General features: G+C 43.5%; 1 protein-coding gene across 5 annotated transcripts in view; it reads right to left on the bottom strand.

Moving 5' to 3' along the window:
• Positions 1 to 3864: 3864 nt before the first annotated feature.
• The window catches only part of LOC307247959 (inositol polyphosphate-4-phosphatase type I A-like), a 34914-nt gene continuing 13068 nt past the window's right edge, over positions 3865 to 25710 (bottom strand). For 2 of the 5 annotated variants that reach the window (XM_080024121.1, XM_080024125.1), the window contains 14 exons: positions 25462 to 25566; positions 24845 to 24953; positions 24516 to 24533; positions 22167 to 22350; positions 21357 to 21563; positions 20938 to 21079; positions 20283 to 20315; positions 19443 to 19615; positions 19071 to 19194; positions 16982 to 17249; positions 16665 to 16762; positions 16446 to 16558; positions 16180 to 16334; positions 3865 to 8162 (listed from right to left, as the gene is read on the bottom strand). In XM_080024121.1, the coding sequence (XP_079880247.1) occupies positions 8030 to 8162; positions 16180 to 16334; positions 16446 to 16558; positions 16665 to 16762; positions 16982 to 17249; positions 19071 to 19194; positions 19443 to 19615; positions 20283 to 20315; positions 20938 to 21079; positions 21357 to 21563; positions 22167 to 22350; positions 24516 to 24533; positions 24845 to 24953; positions 25462 to 25566 (1862 nt within the window). In that variant the 3' untranslated portion in view covers positions 3865 to 8029. The remainder of the gene's footprint in view (positions 8163 to 16179; positions 16335 to 16445; positions 16559 to 16664; positions 16763 to 16981; positions 17250 to 19070; positions 19195 to 19442; positions 19616 to 20282; positions 20316 to 20937; positions 21080 to 21356; positions 21564 to 22166; positions 22351 to 24515; positions 24534 to 24844; positions 24954 to 25461; positions 25567 to 25710) is intronic. The other 3 variants (XM_080024123.1, XM_080024122.1, XM_080024124.1) reach the window with 3 other exon arrangements.

The raw sequence follows: 25710 nt of genomic DNA, 5'->3' as shown, positions 1-25710 counted from the left end.
TAGTCGATGCAAATGACAGTATAATTTTCAAGTCATCAACCGCTAGGGTATAATTTGAATGTTATTGAACAAACCTCCCAATGATAACAGTATTTTTTTTCAAAAATAAAAAACTCTAAATGCACTGTTCCAAATTGTTATGCACAACAGAGTTTTAAAACATTTTATAGCTTGTAAAGAACTGAAAATGGTCATTTGTTGAATTTGCAGCATTAGGAGGTCATATTTACTGAAATCAAGCTATTTCAATCAAAAACATCTTAACAGGCCTAGTTACATGTTAACATAGGACCCCTTCTTTGATATCACCTTCACAATTATTGCATCCATTGAACTTGTGAGTTTTTGGAGAGTTTCTGCTTGAAATTCATTGCAGGACGTCAGAATAGCCTCCCAGAGCTGCTGTTTTTGATGTGAACTGCCTCCCAACCTCTTTGATCTTTTGCTTGTGGATGCTTCAAAGGTTCTCAATAGGGTTGAGGTCAGGGGAGGATGGGGGCCACACCATGAGTTTCTCTCCTTTTATGCCCATAGCAGCCAATGACACAGAGGTATTCTTCGCAGCATGAGATGGTGCATTGTCATGCATGAAGTTGATTTAGCTTCTTCTTTTTGTACCATGGAGGAAAGTGGTCAGTCAGATACTCCATATACACTACTCACAAAAAGTTAGGGATATTCGGCTTTCGGGTAAAATTTCAGGATGAACCTAAACATTTTTGTTGTGGTATACCCACCACTGTTGTTGGCTTTTGTTTCAATAAATTGTTTGAGATGAGAAAATCACCATTGCATGCTTCTACTTAAATGCCCTACTTTCATGATATATCACTGTAGCGTGAACTTTTTACATTTTCTATAAATTTCACCCGAAAGCCAAATATCCCTAACTTTTTGTGAGGAGTGTATCAGGTGGTGTTTATAAATATTGTTTTATTTGACAACTTTGTTTCAGTTGTAAACTGTTTCTTTGACTTTCTGAAGATTGGCTTTTTGTACTACAAAGATATTACCTTTCGTGTGATCTTCAGAAACACAGTGATATTTTGTTTTGTCCACCTGTTTTGGCCAATTTTTCAATAAAACAATTATCTGAGATGTGTTGTCATGATTTCTCCAACATTAAAACTCCAATTCTATTTTGTAAAAAAAACAAAAAAAAAACAACAAAGAAAAAAAAACATGTTTGATTCAAATATATTCAACTGGTCTAACATTTGAGATTGAGGAATTGGGAAATTTTGATTTGGTATCGATATAAACTATGTATTTTATGGAACCTCGGAAAACTGTAATACACTCCACTAATACACTCCACTGGACCCTGTGTATTGTTGCCTGCAGCTGTATTTATTATTAGGGGTCCATCCGCAGGGATGGAACCCTATTGTTATTGTTCTGATTTTTATTATTGGCACTTTTCAGGCTAACAGTGTTTGGAACAGGACAACTGCTGGAGCTACAGACATGTTTGAGGTCTTGTTAAAACTGGGACATCACGGAACCATATCTCGTGGTTCAAGTTTCAACCATATCGCTCCACATTAGAGGCAGGAATTTGTGAAAAAACTATGAAAATTGACTGAAAGTAGCCGAACTTCACCAATCGTGTGTTCGTGTGTGAGTATATCATCTTACCTGCTTGATGTCGGCGGGGCATTTAGTTTGATATTTTATATCGAGACAAGCTACAGTGTCAAGACTGTTGTGTAAGTGTATTTACTGCTTTGTATCTGTTATCTAGTATTGTACTGTTGTAACTTAGGATGGCTGGTTTCACTTTGAACCCATCACTGTCAATTGCTTAGCCATCAACAAAGGGTGTGACTTCTAGACACTCCCCAGAATCGGTAGGTCCTTGTCTTTGTGTGGTGGGATTGGCCTCCTAATTTCCAACACATGGAAATTTTATTTACTGCTGCCTTTAAACAACTTTGTCTCCTTTGAATATCATGCCATCTTGGTGATTGCTCCGGTAAAAGCCTATGTGGTCGTCTACCGTCCACCAGGACAACTAGGTGACTTCCTACACAAGCTTGACACCCTGCTGTCATCAATTCCTGAGTGTCCCATGTTCGTCTTGGTGACATGAACATTCACTTGGACAGTGCGAGCTCGGTTGACTTCCTGTCTTTGGTTCGCTCATTCGACTTAAGACAGGTCCTGACTCCACCGACTCACAAGGCTGGCAAAGAGCTTGATCACATTCTTGCTCGGAGCTGCACCACAGACAACCTAATGGTCACCCCTCTACATCTCTCAGACCACTTCCTCATCCGCTTCAATGTTCAGCTTCCAGAACAACCCTCTACCTCTCCACCCATGGTTTCCATCCGCCGCAATCTCCGCAACCTGTCTCCCACCCACTTCTCATCTGTGCTCTCCTCTTCTCTTTCACCTCACGGCACTTTCTCCTCTCTACAGGTTAATGACGCCACAGATTCTCTCTGCTCTACATTGAGCTCATGTCTGGACAGCCTGTGTCCACTACCCACCAGACCTGCTCGATCAACCCAGTCGCACCCGTGGCAGAGTGACACCCTCCGGTGACATCGCTCACTGACCTCAGAGCAGCCGAGAGGAAATGGCACAAATCCGAAGCAACTGAAGATCTTGCAAGCTACCAGACACTGCTGTCCTCCTTCTCTTCCAGCATCACTGCTGCTAAGAAGGCTTTCTTTAACGACAGGATCAACGGTGCAACAGACACACGCTATGCGGATGACACTCAACTCTATCTGTCTTTCCTGCCTGATGACCCCACTGTCTCGACGCGAATCTGGGATTGCCTCGCTGACATATCCACGTGGATGAAGGATTACCATCTTCAACTAAACCTGGCAAAAACTGAACTGTTGGTCTTCCCGGCCAAACAAGGTATTTATCACAACATTGATCAAAATTGACTCTTTATCTCTTGCTCCTACCAAGGCTGCAAGGAATCTAGGTGTCATTGTCGATGAACAAATGACATTCTCGGACCATGTTGCCGCCGTCTCTCGGTTGTGCCGCTTCGCACTATTCAACATGCGAAAAGTCAGGCCGTACCTGACCCAATATGCCACTCAACTGCTGGTACAAACCTTGGTGATTTCCCGCCTCGACTACTCCAACGCTCTCTTAACAGGCTTGCCGGCTGGTGCGGTGAAGCCACTGCAGATGATACAGAATGCGGCGGTGCGACGGGTGCTCAACCAGCCAAACAGGGCACACGTTACTCCACTGCTTATCGAGCTCCACTGGTTACCTGTAGCCGCTCGCACCAAGTTCAAGGCTCTGATGCTGGCCTACAGAGTGATTGTTGGGAATGCTCCCACTTACTTTAATGCTCTTGTAAGAGCACTTGTTACCCCCCGGATGCTGCGTTCGTCAGATGAGCGTCGCCTGGCTCTGTTTAACTTGTTTTAGACGTAATGCTGATGTAAAGACGAGCGACAGCACAAACTGATGCGTTCCATGGGAACTCTTAAATTTGTAATTGGTGTCAATAATGGACCCCATGTATTTCTGCCCGTAGCTATTATTAAAAAAATAATAAAAATAAAAATAATAATTTTTATTCTATTAAACAGTTTGAGTTTGAACTTTTCAAGATGGCAAAGCACCACATGTCCATCTTAATGACACTGCAATGTAACTCCCTTTGGGCATCAATAAAGTATTTATCTATCTATCTATCCATCCATCATCTATAAGATAGAGCCTATCAATCTATTTACAGTAACTATCGACTATTTTAGATTTTATTTTTCCCCATTTCTCAGTAGAAACAGCAAAAGGATAAGGAAAAAGAATGAAAAAGAAGGTAAGAGCCATATTTTGTGAACAGATACACAAAATATTATTGGTCGGTGATTTAGGCGTTAATCATTTATTACAGCATTAAACATTATTTCTACAATCTGAAGGTCCTACGAAACTATAAAGACTCAAACATTTTTTATCACAAATAAAAAAATAAACAAATCAAAATTAAATGACAGAAACAATAGTTTGCAATAATGAGTTGACATTTGTGCGTCTCATAACACTGACCCTTTATCGCTCTTATGTTGAAGAAACCAAGTTTGATGACACTGTCCCTAGAAGTTTAAAAGACATGGTCCCTACACGTCTAAAGACAACACTGTACCTACACGTTTAAAGACACCGCGGCTCCTCCATGTTTAAAGACACGGCCACTACACGTCTAAGGACACGGTCCCTACACGTCTTAAGACACCACCGTCCCTACACGTTTAAAGACATGGTCCCTACACATTTAAAGACATCGTCCCTACACATAAAAAGACACGGTCCCTACACATTTAAAGATACAGTCCCTACACATTTAAAGACACGGTCCCTACACATAAAGACACGGTGCCTGAAGGTTTAGCAGTATAAAGACACAGTCCCTACACGTTTAAAGACACGGTCCCTACACGTTTAAAGATACGGTCCCCGCATGTTTAAAGACGCGGTCCTTGAGCTTTTAAAGACACGGTCCTTGAACGTTTAAAGACGCAATCCCTAGAAGTTTAAAGAAAGGAACTTTAGAAGTTCAAAGACACGGTACCTAAATGTTTAAAAATGCAATCCCTAAACGCTTAAAGACAGTTGCTGAACGATTAGAGACGCGGTCCCTAGAAGTTAACAAATGCACTCCCTACACGTTTAAAGACGCTGTCCCTAGCAGTTTAAAGACAAGGTCCCTACACGTTTAAAGACACGGTCCCTACACATCTTAAGGCACAGTCCCTACATGTCTTAAGGCACGGTCCCTACACTTCTTAAGACACGGTCCCCACACGTCTAAAGACATGGTCAGCACACGTTAAAGACACGGTCCCTACACGTTTAAAGACAAGGTTCCTACACATTTAAAGACATGGTCCCGACACGTCTTAAGACACAGTCCTGGAAAGTTTAAAGACGCAATCCCTAGAAGTTTAAAGAAAGGAAGTCTAGAAGTTCAAAGACACAGTCCCTAAACTTTTAAAAATGCAATCCCTACACACTTAAAGACGCAGTCGCTGAACGTTTTAAGACACGGTCCCTAGCAGTTTGATGATACGGTCCTTAGAAGTTTAAAAATGCACTCCCTACATGTTTAAAGAGGTGGTGCCTAGCAATTTAAAGACACGGTCCCTACACTTTTAAAGACATGGCCCTACATGTCTAAAGGAACGGTCCCTACACATCTAAAGACACGGTCCCTACACTTCTTAAGACATGGTCCCCACACATTTAAAGACATGGTCCCTACATGTTTAAAGACACGGTCCCTACACATTGAAAGACATGGTCCCTACATAGTTAAAGACACGGTCCTGGAAAATTTTCAAGGCGCAATCCCTAGAAGTTTAAAGAAAGGAAGTCTAGAAGTTCAAAGACGCAGTCCCTAAACTTTTAAAAATGCAATCCCTACACGCTTAAAGACGCAGTCGCTGAACGTTTAAAGACGTGGTCCCTAGCAGTTTAAAGACATGGTCCCCACACGTTTAAAGACACTGTCCCTACATGTCTAAAGACACAGTCCCTACACTTCTTAAGACACGGTCCCCACAGGTTTTAAGACACAGTCCCCACATGTCTAAAGACACAGTCCCTTCACATTCAAAGACGCAACCCCGAGAAGTTTAAAGAAAGGTACTCTAGAAGTGCAAAGACACGGTCCCTAGAAGTTTAAAAATGCACTCCCTACACGCTTAAAGACACAGTAGCGGAACGTTTTAAGATGCGGTCCCTAGCAGTTTAAAGACACGGCCCCTACATGTTTAAAGACGCGGTCCCCAGCAGTTTAAAGACACGGTCCGTACACATCTACAGACACGGCCCTTGAAAGTTTAAAGACATGGTGCCTGAACGTTTAAAGACAAGGTCCCTACACGTCTTGAACATTTAAAGATGAAGTCCCTGAACGTTTAAAGACATGGTCCTTGATCGTTGAAAGACAGGTTCTTTCAATGTGTAAAGACACGGTCCTTGAACGTTTAAAGACCCAATCCCTAGAAGTTTAAAAGAAGGAACTCTTGAAGTTCAAAGACACAGTCCCTAAACTTTTAAAAATGCAATCCCTACATGCTTAAAGACACAGTTACTGAACGTTTAAAGACACGGTCCCTAGAAGTTTAAAGACACAGTCCTTGAGCTTTTAAAGACATGGTCCCCAAACGTTTCATTTCATTTAGTCAAATGAATGCATAATGTTTCAACGTGTGAGCAGCATTTTGTTATTCACTCCAAGGCAACAAGATTAAATTCTAAATCATTTGTGACAATGACAAAAAAGTTAAATGTTAAATGTTTAACACAAGCACAGGAAGGTTTCACGTTGGTATAATACTAAATAATGAGGAAATTAAGCTCTCATATTTTTGTACATTTGCAGAACTTTTTTATTTCATCTACATATTCAGGACTATTTCAGAGATTATTTTCTTGTGCTTTTTATCCATGACTTTTCTGATTGAAATAAAGGCATTTTATTATAATGTTACAGTGTGATTCAGTGACTATATTGGAAAACAGCAAAAAATAAAAAACTGAACGTATACTGAACAAAAACATAAACGCAACACTTAACCATTTCAAAGATTTTGTAAAAAAAATAAATGGAAATCAGATGACTGAAATAGAGTTATTAGGCTCTTACCAACCGATTTGATATGTATGACCGTATGTATATGTATGTGACAAATAACCTCTTGAATAGGTTTAGGGATACAGATATTCTTCCGTTGGTCACAGACACCCCAAAAAACATTGTGGGTGGTGGAACAGAATTCCCACATTAGTAACTGGTGGGACCACCATTTGCTTGTTGCAGCGCAACACATTCTTTCACACACTCCTTCGCATGGAGTTGATTAGGTTGTTGATTGTGACCTGTGGAACGTTGTCCCACTCCTGTTGTTGGATATTGGTGGGAAGTGGAACACGTTGTATGTGCCGATCCAGAGAAACCCAAAGATGTTCAATGGGTGATATGCCCGGGGGACAGAATGGGGACATTTTGGGCTGCCAGGACACATGCAACCGTCTCATCCATGCCATCAGCTGTATGTCTCATCAGCTGTATGCGTGACGGATCTCAGACGATCTTGCAGGTGAAGTACAGTAGCTGTATATAGAGGTCCTGGGCTGGCGTGGTAACACATGGTCGGTTGTGAGGCTGGTTGGTCGGTTGTGAGGCCGGTTGGACGAACTGCCAAAATCTCTGAAACGGTGTTGCAGGGGGTTATTGTAGAGAAATGGTTATTGATGACTCTGGAAACAGCTCTTGTGGACAGTCCTGCAGCGAGCATGCCAATGACACGCTCCCGCAAAAATTTAGGCATCTGTGGCATTGCGTTGCAAAACCAAAACTGCACATTTTAGAGTGGCCTTTTATTGTCCCTTCATAGGGCACACCTGCGTACTGATCATGCTGTTTAAACAGCGTCTTGATATGCTGCACCTGTCCAGTAAATGCATTATCAAATAATCAAATTAATCAAAATCCTAAACAAATGTCATCTTTTTTGGGCTAAATTTGAAAAACATAAGACATCTCATGCAAAATTAGAGCAAAAACAAAAGTGTTGCGTTTATATTTATTAGGTATATTTCAAATTTCTAGGATTCTCCTGTTCTTAACTTTATCAAACTTTCAGTTTGAAGAAGTTTTTGTGTAAATGCAGCAGGAGAAACACAACAAATTAAATATATTCAGTGCATGGAAATATTAAATATGACGAAGGCAACAAAGCTTTTACAGCTTTTACATTGAGGTGGAGAATGAGCGTAATGTCACCAAGTCAGTCAAACCAGTGCTACACCTCCAAAAATCTGCACTGCGCCTCCAAGAAAATGAACGCTACACCTTCATTTCCAGCGCCACACCTTCAAAATCATCAGATTTGTCTTGATTTGGCTATAGGAAACTGAACCTTGCCTCCCCCTCCAGATCTGGAACTCCACCGGATGTAATTCAAACCCCTCCAATCAGCCAGCAGCCTCCGTCACCACTGTCCAATCAGCCAGCAGCCTCCATCACCTCGTCCACTCAGCTCTCCACCTTCCCGAAGGTGCCCTCCGGGGGGCGGTAATGGCGTGGGAAGGCTTTGAGCTGCAGCGAGTTGAAGGCATACTTCCGACATCCAACGTTCTTCATCGTGTTCTCACGCCTGCAGCCCTCACTGGGAAGAAAGAGAGGAATGAAAGAAGGAGAGACAGAGGGAAGAAGGAAGGAGGCAGTAAGAACAGAGTAGGAGGGCGGGGGATCGCAAACAGGAAAAAAGAGAAAAGCGAAAAAACAGGAAGGGTTGATGTTAAAATGAAGCAAAAGAACAACATTTCTGACAAACAAGACAAAAGAATAAAAAAAACAGTTAATGAGCAATAATACACCTGTAATTCCTTCACAGACCAGGGGGACCGCCAGGGCTGACCTCAGTTTGGGAAGCCCTGACTTAACAAACTACTGACTGGATCGTTACTCTGCAGCTGTTTATTACACTTCACCGTTTTCAGAACCTTCTATATAAACAGATTTTTTTTTATGATTATTAAAGATGGAGTTCTCCAGCATTTAAACAGATATTACAGTTCAGCAAACTCTGCAATGTCTACAAACTGTTCTGTGGCAGCTGGTACCAGGTCACAGTTCAGGGAGAAGGTCTCAGAACCAGAGAGGAAGTACAGTAACACTCCAGTGAAATAAAGTAATGACATTGAGGCTTTGAGTATAAAGTACATAAACAGCAACATGTACATACTGGAAAGTATCCTCTCGTAGGAGTAGTGCGCGCACACACACACACACACACACACACACACACACACACACACACACACACACACACACACACACACACACACACACACACACACACACACACACACACACACACACACACACACACACACACACACACACACACAGCTCAGATTTGATTAGTAGGAATAGATCTATAAAACTATAAACTAAATAAATAAATCAATAGAAAAGCGTTTTGTTATTTTTTAACAGCGATTAGTAGTCAGCAAATGGAATAACATTAGAATAACTATAACATACAACCCTAAAACCACTGCATCTGGTCAGATCAGTGTTCAGTGCTGAATGCTGTTCCAGCTTCAACTAGAATGCAAATCTGCGAATCTGCCCATAATGCTATAAAAAAATAAAATACATAAAATCCAGTTTAACGCTTGAAGTACTGGTTTCCTGTAAAGTGCTTGTTCTAAACAGTAGCACTTCAACTCCTCAACACCATTTCAATTTCACTATTGATAATAATATATGTAATCTATAATGCTTAAATAAATAAAGTAGCTTCTGATAATAACAAATAAATGTATCCATCTAGCCTAGACTATTATTAATGAATAATAAAAAACATCAGAATAATCATCAATGAATGACAAGCTTTAAAAAAAATTCAAAATGGTGGAGAAGAGCTTCCCGATCAGTTAATACTTTGATGCTGACACAGGGTTCCAATTGTATTATATTAATATTCAATTATATTATATATTCTTCACCTCAAAGTGATGAAAGTGAAAATGCATGAGATGGACAGAGACAGGATCCAGGTTTCCCTTTTCCCTGCTCACAAAGCTTCATTTGTTAAATTATACAACACGTAGTGTCCCTATTTAATCAAGACGGTCTGAAAAAATGTAAAGAAAGTAAAACATCTGCCTTCCATTGTAATATTAAAACAGGACAACACAAGATGGAGGAAACACTGAAACTTCCAGAGGGTTGAAGCCATACACTCTCCCTCTGAGGAACCTGAACAAACTATTTGGCACGAGCAGAGTACATTCCTTATTCAGTTTATCTTTACAACAAATAGAGATATATAGAATATGATTTGCATAAAGCAGAGTTTTGACACATGAAGGTCAAGATGGATGTAAACTGCAGAATCACGTTTCCCCTGAAAAAGAAAATAGAGTGTGTGTGTGTGTGTGTATATATATATATACACATATATATATATATATATATATATATATATATACACACACACACACACACACACACACACACACACACACACACACATACACATACACATACACATACACTACTCACAAAAAGTTAGGGATATTCGGCTTTCCGGTGAAATCTCAGGATGAATCTAAAATGCACTATAACCTTTACAGGTGAACTTAATTTGACCTTCTCTAAACTTTTGAATGCACATGTCCAACTGTTCAATGTTTCAGTACTTTTTGCACAACTTGCTGTTCTCTAACAAGGAGCTGAACGGCAAAATTCACGACAGGTGTTTGATCCATGAATCGACCAATACATTTCCTGGTTCAATTAGAATTGGTATTTAAACAGTTCTCTTCATCATGTTGTTCACATTTTGACATCATGAGACCAAGACGACACCTAACAACTGATCAACAGGACCTCGCCATTGTGAGGCTTCAAACAGGATGTTCTCAGAGGGAAGTGGCCACTGAGCTTAGAGTGTCACAGAGTGTCATCAGCAGGTTGCAACAGAGATACAGAGAGACAGGAAGAGTCACAGAAAGACATAGAAGAGGACGTCCTTTGGCCACATCCCACACTGATGAGCACTTCATTGTGAACAGTGTCCTGCGGAACCGGATGATGAATGCCACTCAACTCCAGGCACATTTAATGGAGGTGAGAGGCACCCAAGTGTCACGTCAGACCATTCAAAACCGTTGACATCAGCGTGGTCTGCGTGCTAGACCACCTGCAAGGGTACCTGACCACACCACCAGGCACAGCCATCATCGTCTTGCACGGGCCAGGGAGCATTTACGCTGGATGAGGGACCAGTGGCCTCAGCGCTGTTCTCTGATGAAAGTCGATTCACGTTGAGCAGAATGATGGCCGCCAACGATGTCGGACATGTCAAGAAGAGAGCTATGCATCAGCCACTGTTGTCACCAGACAAGCCTTTGGTGGTGGTGGTGGTGTTACAGTGTGGGCAGGTTTGTCTAGTCAATACAGAAATGCTCTACACTTTGTGAATGGTACAGTGACAAGCCCATACTACCTGAATAACATCATTAATCCAGTCATTGTGCCTCTGCATGAACAACACAGGCCTCATTTCATCTTTATGGACGACAATGCTCCAGCTCATCGAGGTCGCATCATTAGGGAACGGCTGCTGGAGACTGGAGTACCTCAAATGGAGTGGCCTGCACTTTCTCCAGACCTGAATCCCATAGAAAACCTTTGGGATCAGCTGAGTCGCCGTGTAGAGGCTCGTAACTCTGTACCCCAGAACCTCAGTGACCTGAGGGCCCTTCAAGAAGAGTGGGGGGCCAGGCCTCAGCAGACAATAAGTCGACTTGTGAACAGCATGAGACGAGGTTGTCAAGCTGTAATTGATGCTCAAGGGCACATGACAAGTTATTGAGACATTGACATTTTTTGTTGTGGTAAACCACCACTGTTGTTGGCTTTTGTTTCAATAAATTGTTTGAGATGAGGAAATCACCATTGCATGCTTCTACTTAAATGCCCTACTTTCATGATATAATATCACTGTAGCGTGAACTTTTTACATTTTCCATAAATTTCACCCAAAAGCCAAATATCCCTAACTTTTTGTGTGTGTGTGTGTGTGTATATATATATATATATATATATATATATATATATATATATATATATATATATCTCTCTCTCTCTCTCTCTCTCTCTCTCTCTCTCTCTCTCTCTCTCTCTCTCTCTCTCTCTCTCTCTCTCTCTCTCTCTCTCTCTCTCTCTCTCTCTCTCTCTCTCTCTCTCTCTCTCTCTCTATCTCGATCGATCTGGTCTGCCTCAGTGGAACCATATATAACCACTTCCCATGATGCCTTAAGGGCAGACTGAATCAAACTCAGTGTCGGCCTGGATCCAATAAATTGGCAAAATTAATTGCATATACTGGACTGACACAGATTAGCTGACTAAGATTTAGTTGAAAGAATAAATGAGACGAGGTTAGGTTAAAGTTCATCTGGGGCATAGTTCCAGGTCACATGGTGCTCAGGTCTCAACAGGGTCAATAAGCTAACTTGATTCTTATAGAACGTCACCGTTCAACATACTATACTTCCTGAGGACTTGATACTAGTAAAATAGAAACATACGAGAAAACTAAAGTGTTTAATTCCTTTCTCTCTTTGGTGATTTATGTTTCTGAATGAGCGTTGGAGTGTCACCAGTTTAAATGATTTCTTTTGAAATAACAGTTTGTTTGCATCTTTTTTTGTTTGACATTTCTGCTCATCGGTGTCTTTTTATCGTCTTTATCATTAGATACTGCTTAAATTTTTAAACATGGATCGGGCTGATACAGCGACTTGATCCACAAAGGAAGGTCAGTGAATTTGGAATAATGGTAGGAAGTCAATTCTGTACTTTGAAATACTGACATGACACTTCAACACTTATTTCCACCTACTCAGTAAAACAAATACCTGCCCATTCCCAGATAAGACATGATTTGGGGGAATTATGCAAGTCTACTGGTACTAAATCTATGGCTGCATGTTAGTGTGTGGCTGTGTACTGACAGTACACTAGAAAGTGCTTTAGCTAAAGAAGACATGTCTCCCGTCCTTAAAGAAGGAAGACTGAATGGAAGAAAAATTAATTAAATGGTGCAAAAAGCAGCAGATATGAAAATACGTTCCTGGCTTTCAGGTTTTGGAAGACAACGTAAACAAACGGAACCTCAGTGCTATGCTCTCAATAGAAATTATAGTCGGTTAAGCCATAATATTTAACCCTACTTCTGAAAACAAAATATCTGTTATCTCTATATTGATATTCACAATGTCTGAGATAGAACTTCGCTCCAAATCTGACAAATCTAGAATCGCTTATAATTTCCCAAAAGGTGCCGCTGAAACAGGGAACATCCAGTTGTAGCAACGAGGAGTAAACTGGGCGTCACTGACTGGACTTCATGGACTGGACGGACAGAGCACAGGACTTCCACGATGAAACTCCATTGGTCAGCGGAGCGATGGGGGCGGAAGTGTTTTTCTACTGCTGGAAGAGGCTTCCACTCTGGACTGAACTAACTCCACTCACGTTTGCCCCAGTTAGAAGACCAGTCCATGGTCCTTCCAGGGTCCAGTCTATAGTCCACATTTAAAATACAACGTATTCACCAATTAATCTAACTTCCAGGGGTAAGGCAAAGTGAAGCCTCCTTTGAGGGTGGTTCAGCAGATCTTGGAGGGTGGGGTTCAGGACCAGGTTCAGCCACAGCGGAGCGGTGAGGGATCAGCAGACCTTGGAGGGGGGGGGGGGGGGGGGGGTTCAGTGGATCTTGGGGGGGGGGGGGGGATCAGCCGCAGCGGAGGCGGGCCAGCAGGAAGGCCAGGCTGAGGAAGAGCCAGACCGCCAGTAGGTGGGGGCTCAGCGCCAGCAGAGGGAGTGAGTAGAGCAGTGACGGGTCCAAACGCAAGTCCCGAACCGGCAGGAGACCACTGAGGTTCTTCTGGACCACGCCCTCCCTGGTCCCAACACTGGGGGAGGGCAGGGGGGAGAATGTTTGGGGGATAGGGGTGGAGGAAAGAATAGTGTGTGGAGGGGGAGTTGGAGGAGAGGTGAGGTTAGGAATTGTGGCGATAAGGGGCAAAGAGAGGAGGGGGGGGGGGTGAAGAGACAAAACAGATGAGGTAATGAGGGAAGAGAGATGGAGAGGCAGGGGAGGGGAGGAAGGAGAGAGGGGACAAAGATCGAGAGAGGGAACGGGAAGACAAGGATTGAAAAAGAGGAAAAAGAGGGATGGAAGTAGTGATAGAGAGAAGGGAGGACCAAGGCCAAGGAAAGATTGAACAAGAGGATTAAGGAGGAGAACAATGGAAGGAGGTAAGTGGAAGAAGAAACACAAACACAAGAAAGAAAAAGCAGGAAAAGCAACAAAACCCAGAGGAGTGACGCAGCAACAAAAACAAAAACACAAACAAACAAAATTAAATCGGTCCCAAAACGAGTAAATTAAAAATACGGAAAACAGGAAGAAGGGATGAAGACACGGAAAACAGAAGAGAAGGAAAAGGAGAGGGAAAAAAGAGAAAAATTTAAGAAATGTTTTTTTGATTTCTTTAAAGGAAGGAAAGCAAGTCAGAAGATACAGCAGCGGTGGCCATGTTGAAAGTACTAACACATGGTAAGAGCAGGGAGGGAGTAGAGAGGGATAGTTGGTAAAGCCAATTAACCAATTAGCAGGGCGGCAAATGGATATGGAAGAAGAAGGGGACGAAGAAGATGAATGATGTCATCAGCCATAGGAGGAGCCAATAGGAGCTTCGTGCTTTTCCCCCTGCATGCATCACACTTCACACAAGCTCCATCCAAACAAATATTACAGCTGGAAAAGATGAAGTTGCATGCTCAAAGAGAGGAGGAGAGGAATAGAGAGGAGAGGAGAGAGGGGAGGAGAGGAGAGGAAGGGGTCATGCAGGGATCTGAAGGGTTTGCTGTGGATATTGGCATTGAGCACAAACTGCAGTGACAATTGAACTTGACATTGTTCATTCAGTTTTTTCGACAGAAAACTAGAACATACACCCATCAGCCAAAACATTAAAACCACCAGCAATAACCACTAATATTGTGTAGCTCCCCCTCGTGCCGCTAAAACAGCTCTGACCGTCGAGGCATTGACTCCACAAGACCTCTGAAGGTGTCCTGTGGTATCTGGCACCAAGACGTTAGCAGCAGATCCTTTAAGTCCTGCAAGTTGTGAGGGGGGCTCCCCATGGATTAGGCTTGTTGTTCCAGTAAATCCAACAGATGCTTGAACGGATCCTAACCCCGGCCATCGACATTATCTAGAAAAAAATGTTATTCATCAGACCAGGCCACCTTCTTCCATTGCTCCATGGTCGAGTTCTGACGCTATCATGCCCATTGTAGGCATTTTTGGCCAGGGGTCAGCATGGGCACACTGACGGGTCTACGTTTACATAACCCTATATGCAGCAAGCTGCAATGCACTGTGTTCTGACACCTTTATATCATAGCCTGTTCACTGGATGCCTAATATATAGCACCCCTTGTCAGGTGCCATTGTAACGAGATGACCAATGTTTGGTCACCTCACCTGGCAGTTTTAATGTTGTGGCTAATCAGTGCACATCACATGTAGAAATACATAGAAACACACATGTTGCCGTTTGTTTGAATCACACACATGGACATATTGATATATCTCCCATTGTACAAGCCCTAAGATCGACAGTTCCCCTTGTACATTCCCCTTTTTCACTATATGGACATCTCCCCTTGTACATGCCATTTTACAGTATATTGACATCTGCTCTCATACATGCCCCAATATGGACATTTCCCATCGCACATGCCCTCATAGTGGACATCTCCCATTTTACATCTCCTTATATGAATCTTTCCCAAAGCCCATGCCCTTATATGGAAATCTCCTCGCACAGGCCCTTATTTGAACATCTCCCCTCGCACATGACCTTATATGGACCTCTCCCTAGTACGTCTCACTCCAAATCCAGGTTGCAACATTTTTTACTTCATTTTGGTCTAAAACATTAATAGGAAGAAAACAAAAAGGTTCTAGTTTTAGAATAATGTATTTATTTATTTTTGGGACAAAAGATTGACTTTGCCACAAGGCACATTCCACTTCCCCTAGTGTTCAGTTTAATGCCCCGGGCAACTGTTAGTGCAAACCCCTTTCTGCCATGTAGAACTAGAAGGGATGGAAGAGATAGAGAAGGATGCAGAGCAATAGCAGGGTAGCTCTAGACAGACAGACAGACAAGTGACGTTACCATGACAACAGAGAATGTGAAAACTCTCCCTTGAAATAAAGTCGATTTATTTTCTTCAAAATACCTTTTTTCTAAACAAATAAGTTTTAAAAACTCTCCAAAAAGGCAGATTTCTCCATCCATCCACCCCTGCATCCATCAATCCATCCATCCATCCAGCCATCCCCCCATTCACCCATCCATCCCTCCTTTAGATGAGAGCGTTTTAACAGCAGATTTTGAATATTTTGCCCTAAACGCCTGTTGAGGAAAATCAACAAATAGAAATCCACAAAATCAGGTTGTTCCTCCAACATGCCAAGAAAAGGTGCCCCCTGCCCGCACATGCAGCCTGTGTGAAGACCTGCGGGTCCCTACCTGTGCATGCAGCCTAGAGCCTGTATGAAAACCTGCGGCGCCCCCTACCTGCGCATGCAGTCCAGGGCCTGCGTGAAGACCTGCGGCGCCATGCCATGCTCGTGCTGCAGGATCAGACACTGCTCCAGTGTCACCGACATGGCCGTGCGGTCCTTGGCACTCTTACAGCTGGTGAAGCGCACGCCATTCAGACGTCGGCAGATCTGGGGATGCCACAACACATGATAAGAATACTTTATTTATAAGAACAGTAACACTAGAGAACTAGGTTCCAGAGGCAGAAGAAGGTTCTAGAAGAGAAGTGAGGTTCTCACCTCGGCCGCCTGCCACAGGATGTCCACATTCTTGTTCTTCCTGGCCTGGACGTTCTGCCCCAGGAAGCGGAGCAGCTCGGGGAGGCAGGTCTGGGAGCGGGAGCGAGGGAGGCCTGGTGGAGGACAGAGGAGGTCAGCAGCCATGTTCAAGTCAATACATCACCATCTCTCCATATCAGTATCTCAATAAATGGACTCTGGGTTTTAGGGAGGACTTACAGTCTTCGGGCAGGACTTCCTTAAATTGCTCATAGTACGAGTTGAGTGTGGCAAGACTTTCCAGGTTCAGGACTTCCTGCAGGGAGGTGTCTCCAAACCTACACACACACACACACACACACACACACACACACACACACACACACACACACACACACACACACACACACACACACACACACACACACACACACACACACACACCTTAGTTAGTTCAGAATTCCACTCATTCCATCCCTCAATCTATCTCATCATCCATCTCTCAATCCACCCCTAAATCCATCCATCTCTCCCTCCCTGTCTCCTCCCTCCCTCACTTCTCAGCCAGGCTCTGCTGTTCGTTGATGCCCACGTTGAACAGGACCGGTTGGACCCGGAGCAGCATTCCGTTCTGAATCTCTCGCGGCAATGCCTCGAACAAAGCCCCTGGCAATGGGACGCGCACATTGAAGCCGTCGCGGTTGCCAGTGATGACGGGCAGCATGTCGGGGGCAGAGCCTCCTGTCGCCTGGGTAACCTTGAAGGTGACGTTCCGCAGGTCCATTATGCCCACACTCATGTCCTCCAGCATGGAGAGCTCCTCACCTGCCGGGAGAGAGAAGAGAGAAAATTACCCTCCAGGTAAAATTATTAATAATAAAAAAATAATAGTAATAAAGTCTTATCTCAAAACTTTAAAGCAAATAGAAATTCAAACCCATATGTCAAAACAGAATTCGAAGAATTCAGAGGATCTGAAGGTCTGCACCATAGGGGTCAGTGCTTAATTTGTAAGTCAAGGAGGTGCCAGAACACAGCCGGCGGGTCGGGGGTAGAAAAAGGGTCACGGAACGTATGCACGGAAGGCACGAAGGGGTAAGGCTTAATCTGCCATGTGTGACAGGGCATGGGACGCACGGGGCTTTTTTTATTTTATTCAATTAGGAAACCTAAAAAAAAATTATAGGGCTGCCCCCTGAAAGTCGGTGAGTCTAATCATCAAACCTATGTTTTTGTTGTTTTGTCAGTCAGTGTGTATTACAATAACAGGATAAAACAGATAGAAGCATACAAAATGAACAGGGATAACATTTCAATGGGGAATTATAAATAAGGGTAATCAGAAATATATTTTTATGTGTGAATCGTCCGCACCCGAACACGGACCCGGACACGGACCCGGATACGGCTCTCCTCTGGGAGGTCCACGAACATGTTCCGGCAGGACCCAGCACAAATTAAGCCCTGCTAGTGGTCCAGTGAGGAAGTGCAGGGGGCTGCAGAATTTATTTTTTGCATTTTATAATTAAAAAAATATATATTAAATATATACACACACACACACACACACACACACGTGTATATAGACACACAAATACATATATACAAACACATATACACATACAGCAGGGGAAATAAGTATTGAACACGTCAACATTTTTCTCAGTAAATATATTTCTGATGGGGCCATTAGCATGAATTTTTCATCAGATGTCGGTAACAACCCAAGTAATCCACACATACAAAGAAATCAAAACATATATGTCCATAAATTACGTTATGTGTAATAAGGTGGAATGAAACGGAATAAATATTAAACACATGAAGAATAGGAGGTGCAAAAAGGTATGGGGAGCCAAGAAACCAGCTGAAATCTGTCAGTATTTAGGTAGCAATCATGCCCCCTATCAGTGCAAATTAATATCAACTGGTTTAGTCCTAATTGATGGCCTATAAAAAGGTTTCTCATTACCATGGTGTCACACAAGAAGCATCTCCTGATGGGTAAAACCAAAGAGCTCTCTCAAGACCTTCGCAACCTTATTGTTGCAAAACATACTGATGGCATCGGTTACAGATGTATTTCTAAACTTCTGAAGGTTCCAGTGAGCACCATTGGGGCCATTATCCGAAAGTGGAAAGAACATAATTTCACCATCAATCAGCCATGACCAGGTGCTCCTCACATGCCACATGCATGCGACTACTTTCTTCATACAGGAGGCGTCTTGAAGCTGTCATTATCAACAAAGGCTTTTCTACTAAGTATTAAAGAAATTTCAGCAAGTGTCCTGTTTCCTTGTTTCATTCCACTTTACTACACATAACGTAATTTATGGACATATACCTTTTGATTTCTTTGTATGTGTGGATTACCTGGGTTGTTACCGACATCTGGTGAAAATTTAATGTCAATAGCCCCATCAGATATATATTTACTGAGAAAAATGTTGACGTGTTCAATATTTATTTCCCCGGCTGTACACACACACACACACACACACGCATACAAATATATGAATACTCACTAATGATAGTATTTTTTGATAAAGTGAGTTTACCTCTGTATGTATACATTGGGTGTGTGTATGTTTCAGTGTGTGTGTGTGTTTCAGTGTGTGTGTGTGTGTGTGTGCGCGTATGCACCGTATGTGCTCAGCAGGGACTCAAACTCCGCCAGCAGACCGATGGTGTAGAGCTGACGGAGGAAGCCGTCGTCACGGAGACAGTTCCTCAGCTTGATGATGAAGCCGCAGATCAGAGCACTGAGCTGGAGGCAGGCAGGTTATAATGGGATGTTCATAGTAAACTATTAACTGTATAATTTAATATAATCAATCATTTCCTGTTATGTTAAACCGGACACGAGTCTTCCGTTTCCGTTTTCTAAGATGTGCCACCAGATGGCACCACTAGCTAGCATTAGCATTAGCATATTGTTGGAGTGATAAAGATGTGAAACCAAGAGAAGTGGTTGCCCGTGGCAACGGCCATTATAAACAGCATTTGGCAACTTACCGTCTGGCAGAAGACCACGTCCCTACGGTGCTGCAGTGCCACCTGCAGGGCGATGCAGGGGGCGCTGTCCTGCATCAGCAGGAAGACAAGGGAGCGCTTTGCTGTGTCGCTCATCATGGAGACGCAGGCGGAGAGGGTGGAGAGCAGAGGGTACAAGGCCTCGCTCCACTCCCCTGGAAACACCACCCAACACACAGTTACCATGGACCATGGTACCACTCAATATGCTTCAGTAGTTATACAGGTAGACAAACTAGTTATAAAACTGGTTATGCTAGTTGTAAAATTTGTCATATCAGTTATAAAACTAGAAATACAAGTAATTATTCAGTAAGTAGTGTGTAATAAGCAATATAATGTGCAGCCAGACGGTCATTATCGCTAAATAAAGTTCAGAGAGATCCTGGACCAGGTCAACCCTGTCAGTTATTTAGAAATAATGACCGTCTGGCTGGACCTTATCTTGCTTATTATAGATCATATGTTTGTCCAAACTTTTTAGACACACAAGAACACACGTCTATGAGACAGACAGACAGCATGATAAACAGATTTTAGCACTGGTCTGGCAGCCACAAGGACGGAGAGACCGAGGAGAGGAAGCTGGAAGAGAGGGAGCAGAGGGAGCGATGGAGAGGTGGAAGAGCAACCATAGTAACCACGACCCGACCCCAGTATCGTAACCCAAGTAAACCACATGGTAACCATGCTGGTTGCAGCATGGCAACCATGGCAACCAGCATAGCAACCAGCATGGTAACCATAATAACCAGCATGGTAACCATTGCAATCAAGACCAATCCATCCCAGCTTGGAGGGGGGCCGGGGGGGGGGTCTTACCTGGGTCGGACTCATTGCTGCTGCAGCTTCCATCTGGAGGAGAGGGTGCAGGAGCAACATGCACAGTTAGGGGGCGCTGCAAGCTGCACACACACTCTGCACACTCTGACCTGCTAGCCATGCTAAAGCTAAAGCACCATGAACACTCAAGAACAGAACAGACTCTTATAATGACAGAACAATCCTGAACATTTGGAATAACGTGATATTATCAATTCACACTAAAACTGGTACAAAACTGACTTTAGAACAAGAACATGTTCCTCAAGAGAATATATGACGGAAATAAGGGCCCACGTAACATCTTATGTTATAATACGCGTTATTGTACATGGTAAGATGATAAAGCAACAGTAAATAAAAGAAAGAAGAAGAAATTATGGAGGAGAAAAATTAGGGGAAAAGAAAGAGGAGAAGGGAGAAAGAAAAAGGAGAGTAACCTACAGGGCCACTGGTCAGGGGGGCATGCAGGGGCCAGGGCAGGCAGGGAGGTTGAGGAGGATGATGATGATGATGATGATGATGAAAGTGGGTGTGGTGTACTTCCTGGGTTGATCCAGAAAGCTCTGGTCCTGCTGCTTCCTTTTACACAACATTACACTCCTATTATTATTTCTTTCATAACTAGTATTTACTATATTCCTAGTGCTCTTACCTTTCTTGCTGGCGCCGCCCTGCTGGTCAGGCTGGGATGTGTCATGGCCGCCGCCGCTTGGAATCCTCTCCTTCTGCAGCAGCTTGTCAACGCGCTGGATGATGCATTCCAGAGACTTCTCCACATTCAGCCACACCTGCTCCTGGACAGGAAGTAGGAATAAGGAAGCAGGGATTAGGAAGAAGGAGGCAGGGAAAAGGAAGTGGGAAGCAGGAGACAAGAAGTCAGAATCAGATAAAAGTTAGTTGGAATCAAGAAACAGGAAGTTGCAAGAAGAAGCAGAAGGCAAGAAGAGAGAGGGGTACGCAGGAAGTAGGAACCAGGAAGCCGGAAGTTGGAAGTCAGAAGCAGCAAGTAGGAAGCAAGATGCAGAAAGTAGCCATAGTGGCCACAGTTTGGGCGTGTTATGTCAACCTCACCCACTCCTCCTGGTGGCGGGCGGCAGCGAGGGTGCGGCCAGTACTCCAGGTTGCGAGCAGCGTGTCCTGGTCGTTGCGCAGCACCACCTGCTCGGATTCGGCGGAGGGCGACGCTCGGGAGGCGATGTAGTCCGGCCGTGCAGCGTCCAGACCCTGCACCGCCGCCGCCAGCAGCTTGCAGTCACACACGGTGACCAGCTGCCGGGTCTGGAACAGGGAGGAGCCAAACCAGGGAATCAAAGATGGCCAATGCTGACAGATAAGTTAGAGACATTACGGGGAACTATCCCACAGCTGTGGATTCCTGGATTCTGATTGGTCACCAACTGTCAGTTATTCCTGAATAATGACCACTGTCTGTTAATAGACAGTTGCCACGGCAACCACATCTCCTGACTTCAATTTCCTTGTATCACGCCGCCTACATGGTAATGCTAACACTAGCTAGTGGCGCCTTCTGGTGGTGCTACATAGACACTACAATGGAAGACTCAAAAGTAGACACTAAATAGTAGTTATTAATTTAGACATAGTATTTATAAAGTGTATTATTTTACTCAGTAAGTAGTGTGTAATAAGCAGGATAATGGGTAGCCAGACAGTCATTATCACTAAATAACCTCCTTCAGAGAGATGCCAGACCTGGTCACCCTGTCAGTTATTTATCTCTTACTTTCCGCCTCATAGTAGCACTAAGAGCTTGTTTATGGACAGTTCTGCAAGGGACGGTTATTCAAATTTTCACCATTAAGGCTGAAATAGACTCATATTTAATCCAATCTAATGTGATCTAATCCCATGACCTCTGACCTTGTCGGCCAGGGTGGACAGCGTCCTCTGCAGGCCGGTGGTGGAGCGCTCGCGGGCGGCCCTGGACAGACGCTCGGCATAGTATCCAACCTGCGTCCTCAGCGTGTTGATGTGTGCCACCATCTCCTTGGCGCGCACCACGTCCTGCGGCACATAGGAGATGGACTGCGGGCTGGAGGGGGCGCTGCCGAGCAACGCAGGGGGTGGAGTTAAAACTCTGTACGCTACAAAATATGGGTTTACAACCTTCATTTGGGTCCAAAAACAGAGAGATTATTTTGCCTGGCCTTAATTATGTAATTTATATATGCTATTTGATGCATTTATAGTTCAATTAGCTTTTATAGAGGGGTGATCAACCCTCAGGTCGTCTAGTATGTAAAACAACCTTTTAAGGGTCAGGACAGCTGCTTGCATAAACGGTGGATTTGGTTTTGAAATAAAAAGGACTTTAACAGTTTTCCACCTGTGCCCTGGAAAATAACTGTGGTTTGAAACAAATAACTTTAAATTCCACTGCAGCGAGCCAAGTAAAGACCACACAGCTGGTTAGCATTCCTCATTAAAACCACTGGACACAAGCAGGAGTGGGACCAAGTCCAGGATCGTCCAGTATGTTCTACTGGTATCCAATTCACCATAGGAGAACTCAGTGTTTCTTGAGGTTTAAGTGACAGTGAAGCTAATGCTAACAGGCTAGTTGGGTTAGCATGAAGCTGCATGCACATGCTGGTTTAACACCAAAAAGACACGACAGGGGACATAGAGATAACAGGGACACGCCTACTGACAGACCCTTGCTCAGCAGAATCCTCGATTCTGATCGGTCAGTAGATCAACAAGCGCTCAGTTATAATGACGCTGTACGTTAATAATGACATTGCCACGGCAATGGTTTCACGTCCCTCGTATCGCTCTGCCTCCATGCTAATTATAACGCTAGCTAGTGGCGTCATCTGGTGATGGTACATAGAAACTAGAATGGAAGACTCATGTCCAGTTTACATTAGTAACAGGAAATAGATTATTATTAATATTATTATTATTACATAAAATTATAGTTATTACAGTCCTTTATTATTATAGTAAATAATCAGACACCCTGTCTGCGGTTATTTTGTGATAATCACTGTCTGAATGGATGTTATCGCTTACATAATAACTTCGACAGAAACCTATGAATGATGATTGGACTCAACCACCTGGAAGTAAGATCTAAGATCTGGAACGTTCCTCTGGCAACTGATCTGAAACCAGAGTTTAACTCTAGACTTGGGGTTTAAGTTTGTCTGTTTGCTTCTAACTGATAGCGATAAAAGTCCATTAAATCAAACTCCTCTCGGTTTCCCTCGCTAACAAGCGGCTCTCATCCATGGACACACAGTCACCACTGAGCTTAAACTGAAAATAAACGTAAACACTAACTTTGATGTCGACTTTCGAGATTGAGGAAACACATCTTAAGCAAGTATTTAGACGATTAAAGTTATGGAAACGGTGACGGGTTGGACACAGGGACGTTAGGACAGGTGAAAACAAAGCAGGACATAAGGCGTTTTCGGACCAAACAGTTGTGGGGACTCCCTGAGGGGAAGTAGAAACTGGGGAGGTCGCCGAAAACTAGATACCGTCAAGGGATTTTTTTTTCTGGTTGTATTCGCACTGCACTGGAACTATGACGTGACGTTATCCAAAGGGGTTTCAGTGCGAGTTCCGTGTTGTATTTGCTTTGTAACTTTCACTGATTTCGCCTCATCGGTACACTAAAATCTGATTCTGAACAAATTTGAGGCGAGAAATAATCGATACAGTTGCTGAATCTCCACTCATATTAGATCGACAGGACGTCATTTTAATGTTTTGCTCCAACTTTCGTCAGGGGTCCACATCGGAACACCGCACGGGGATTATGGGGCGCACGGTAATTCATTCAATGACAATTAGAAAATAAAATAAATGAAATAAATACATCTACAATTAAAAATACTATTTTATTGGTTTATATTTTTATTGGTTATTTTTTTATTACTGCTGAGTGTACGTGGGCTGGTCCGCACTCGCGATTCAACTCGACCGGGCGGAATGTCCTCAGTCCAAGGGACCGTGCACTTATGTCACTGGAGGTTCCTCTTGTGCCGGTAGGTTCCTGCTCTGAAGTGGGAGCTAAAAAAATTCCCTCAAAACTGAGTTCTCAAAAGTACGATCATTCCTAGTTCCTGCAGTGCGGACACAAAAAAAAGGGAGGGTTGTTCCAAAATTTTTTTGAACTTTGAAAAGGCTCCTGCGGTGCGGAAACGCCTAAAATTAGAGGAAGAAAGCGAAAGAGAGGCAGCGGGGGTAAAGACTCACCATCCCTCCTCCAACACGCTGAAGGAAGGAAAGCATGAGAAGGAAATTAAAACCAAAACAGGAAAGAAAGGAAGAGTTTGGAGAAAAGAAAACAAACCTGTCTTTGCAAATGAAGGTTGATGAAGCAAAGGATAAAAGTAAATATGAAAATAAAGAACTCCATTTATTCTCTTTCTATCTCTACATCTCTCTGTCCCTCCCTCGGCTCCCTCTATCTACCTATCCATCTATCCGTCCGTCCGTCCATCCATCCATCCATGGGCCATCCCTCTATCTCTCTTCACCCCACTCAACCCCACCCCCTCCCTCCCTCAACCCTCCCCCCTTACTGCTTCTTGGTCTCCTGGAACCTGTGGACCAGTCTCCTCAATCCGTTGTTCTTGAATCCCAGAGAGTGTGCGGCAGGAGCTCCGATGGTGATGACGTCGTAGGTGTGGTCTGGGGGGGGGAGAGGGGGACCAAACGAGAGAGGAGGGGAACAGTGAGGACGCAGTACCACTTTTAATAAATAATACAAACTTGTACACTAAGAAGTTTTCAAACTAGATCTGGGAGTTTCTGTTCCCTGGTGGTGGCAGTGTAACTGCACAAAGAGAGCATTCCCCACTACAGCATTACATTACAGATGTGATACAAAGTTCAAGTGGTAATGTTTTTTAAAAAGTGGAGTGTAAATATCACTCAAAATAAAACTAAAAAGTTATTTATATATATGAATGAATACGTTTGAAACGTTCAATTAGAACTTTAGGATGAAAATAACTCATCTTGATGAATTTATAAATTGATCGATAGACTGATCGATTGTCAAGTATCTCCTCTTAGCAGTGTGTGTGTGTGTGTGTGTGTGTGTGTGTGTGTGTGTGTGTGTGTGTGTGTGTGTGTGTGTGTGTGTGTGCGCATGCGCGTGTGTGCGTGCGCGTGGGTGCGTGCATTTGCTCCTCACCCAGCCCCAGCTCGTCCTGGACTCTCATGCGCTGCACGTGCAGGTTGGTAGGAACAAACTGCAACTTCCTGTCAGCTTTGAGGTTACTGGGCTTAAAGGAGGGACCTGGGGGAGAGAGGGGGAGAAGGGGGAGGAAAGAGAAGGGAAGGGAGAGGGGGAGGAAGGGGAGAGGATGGAGAGGGAAGGATTAGTGATGAGAGAGAAAGGGAGAAAGATGGAGATAAAGGATGGTGCAAGAGAGGAGGAAGG

Source organism: Zeus faber (genome assembly GCF_960531495.2).
Source record: "Zeus faber genome assembly, chromosome: 2".
NCBI classification, from domain to species: Eukaryota; Metazoa; Chordata; class Actinopteri; order Zeiformes; family Zeidae; genus Zeus; species Zeus faber.
The sequence above is the reverse complement of the archived record's forward strand: the minus strand, read 5'-3'. Positions and strand labels throughout refer to the sequence as shown.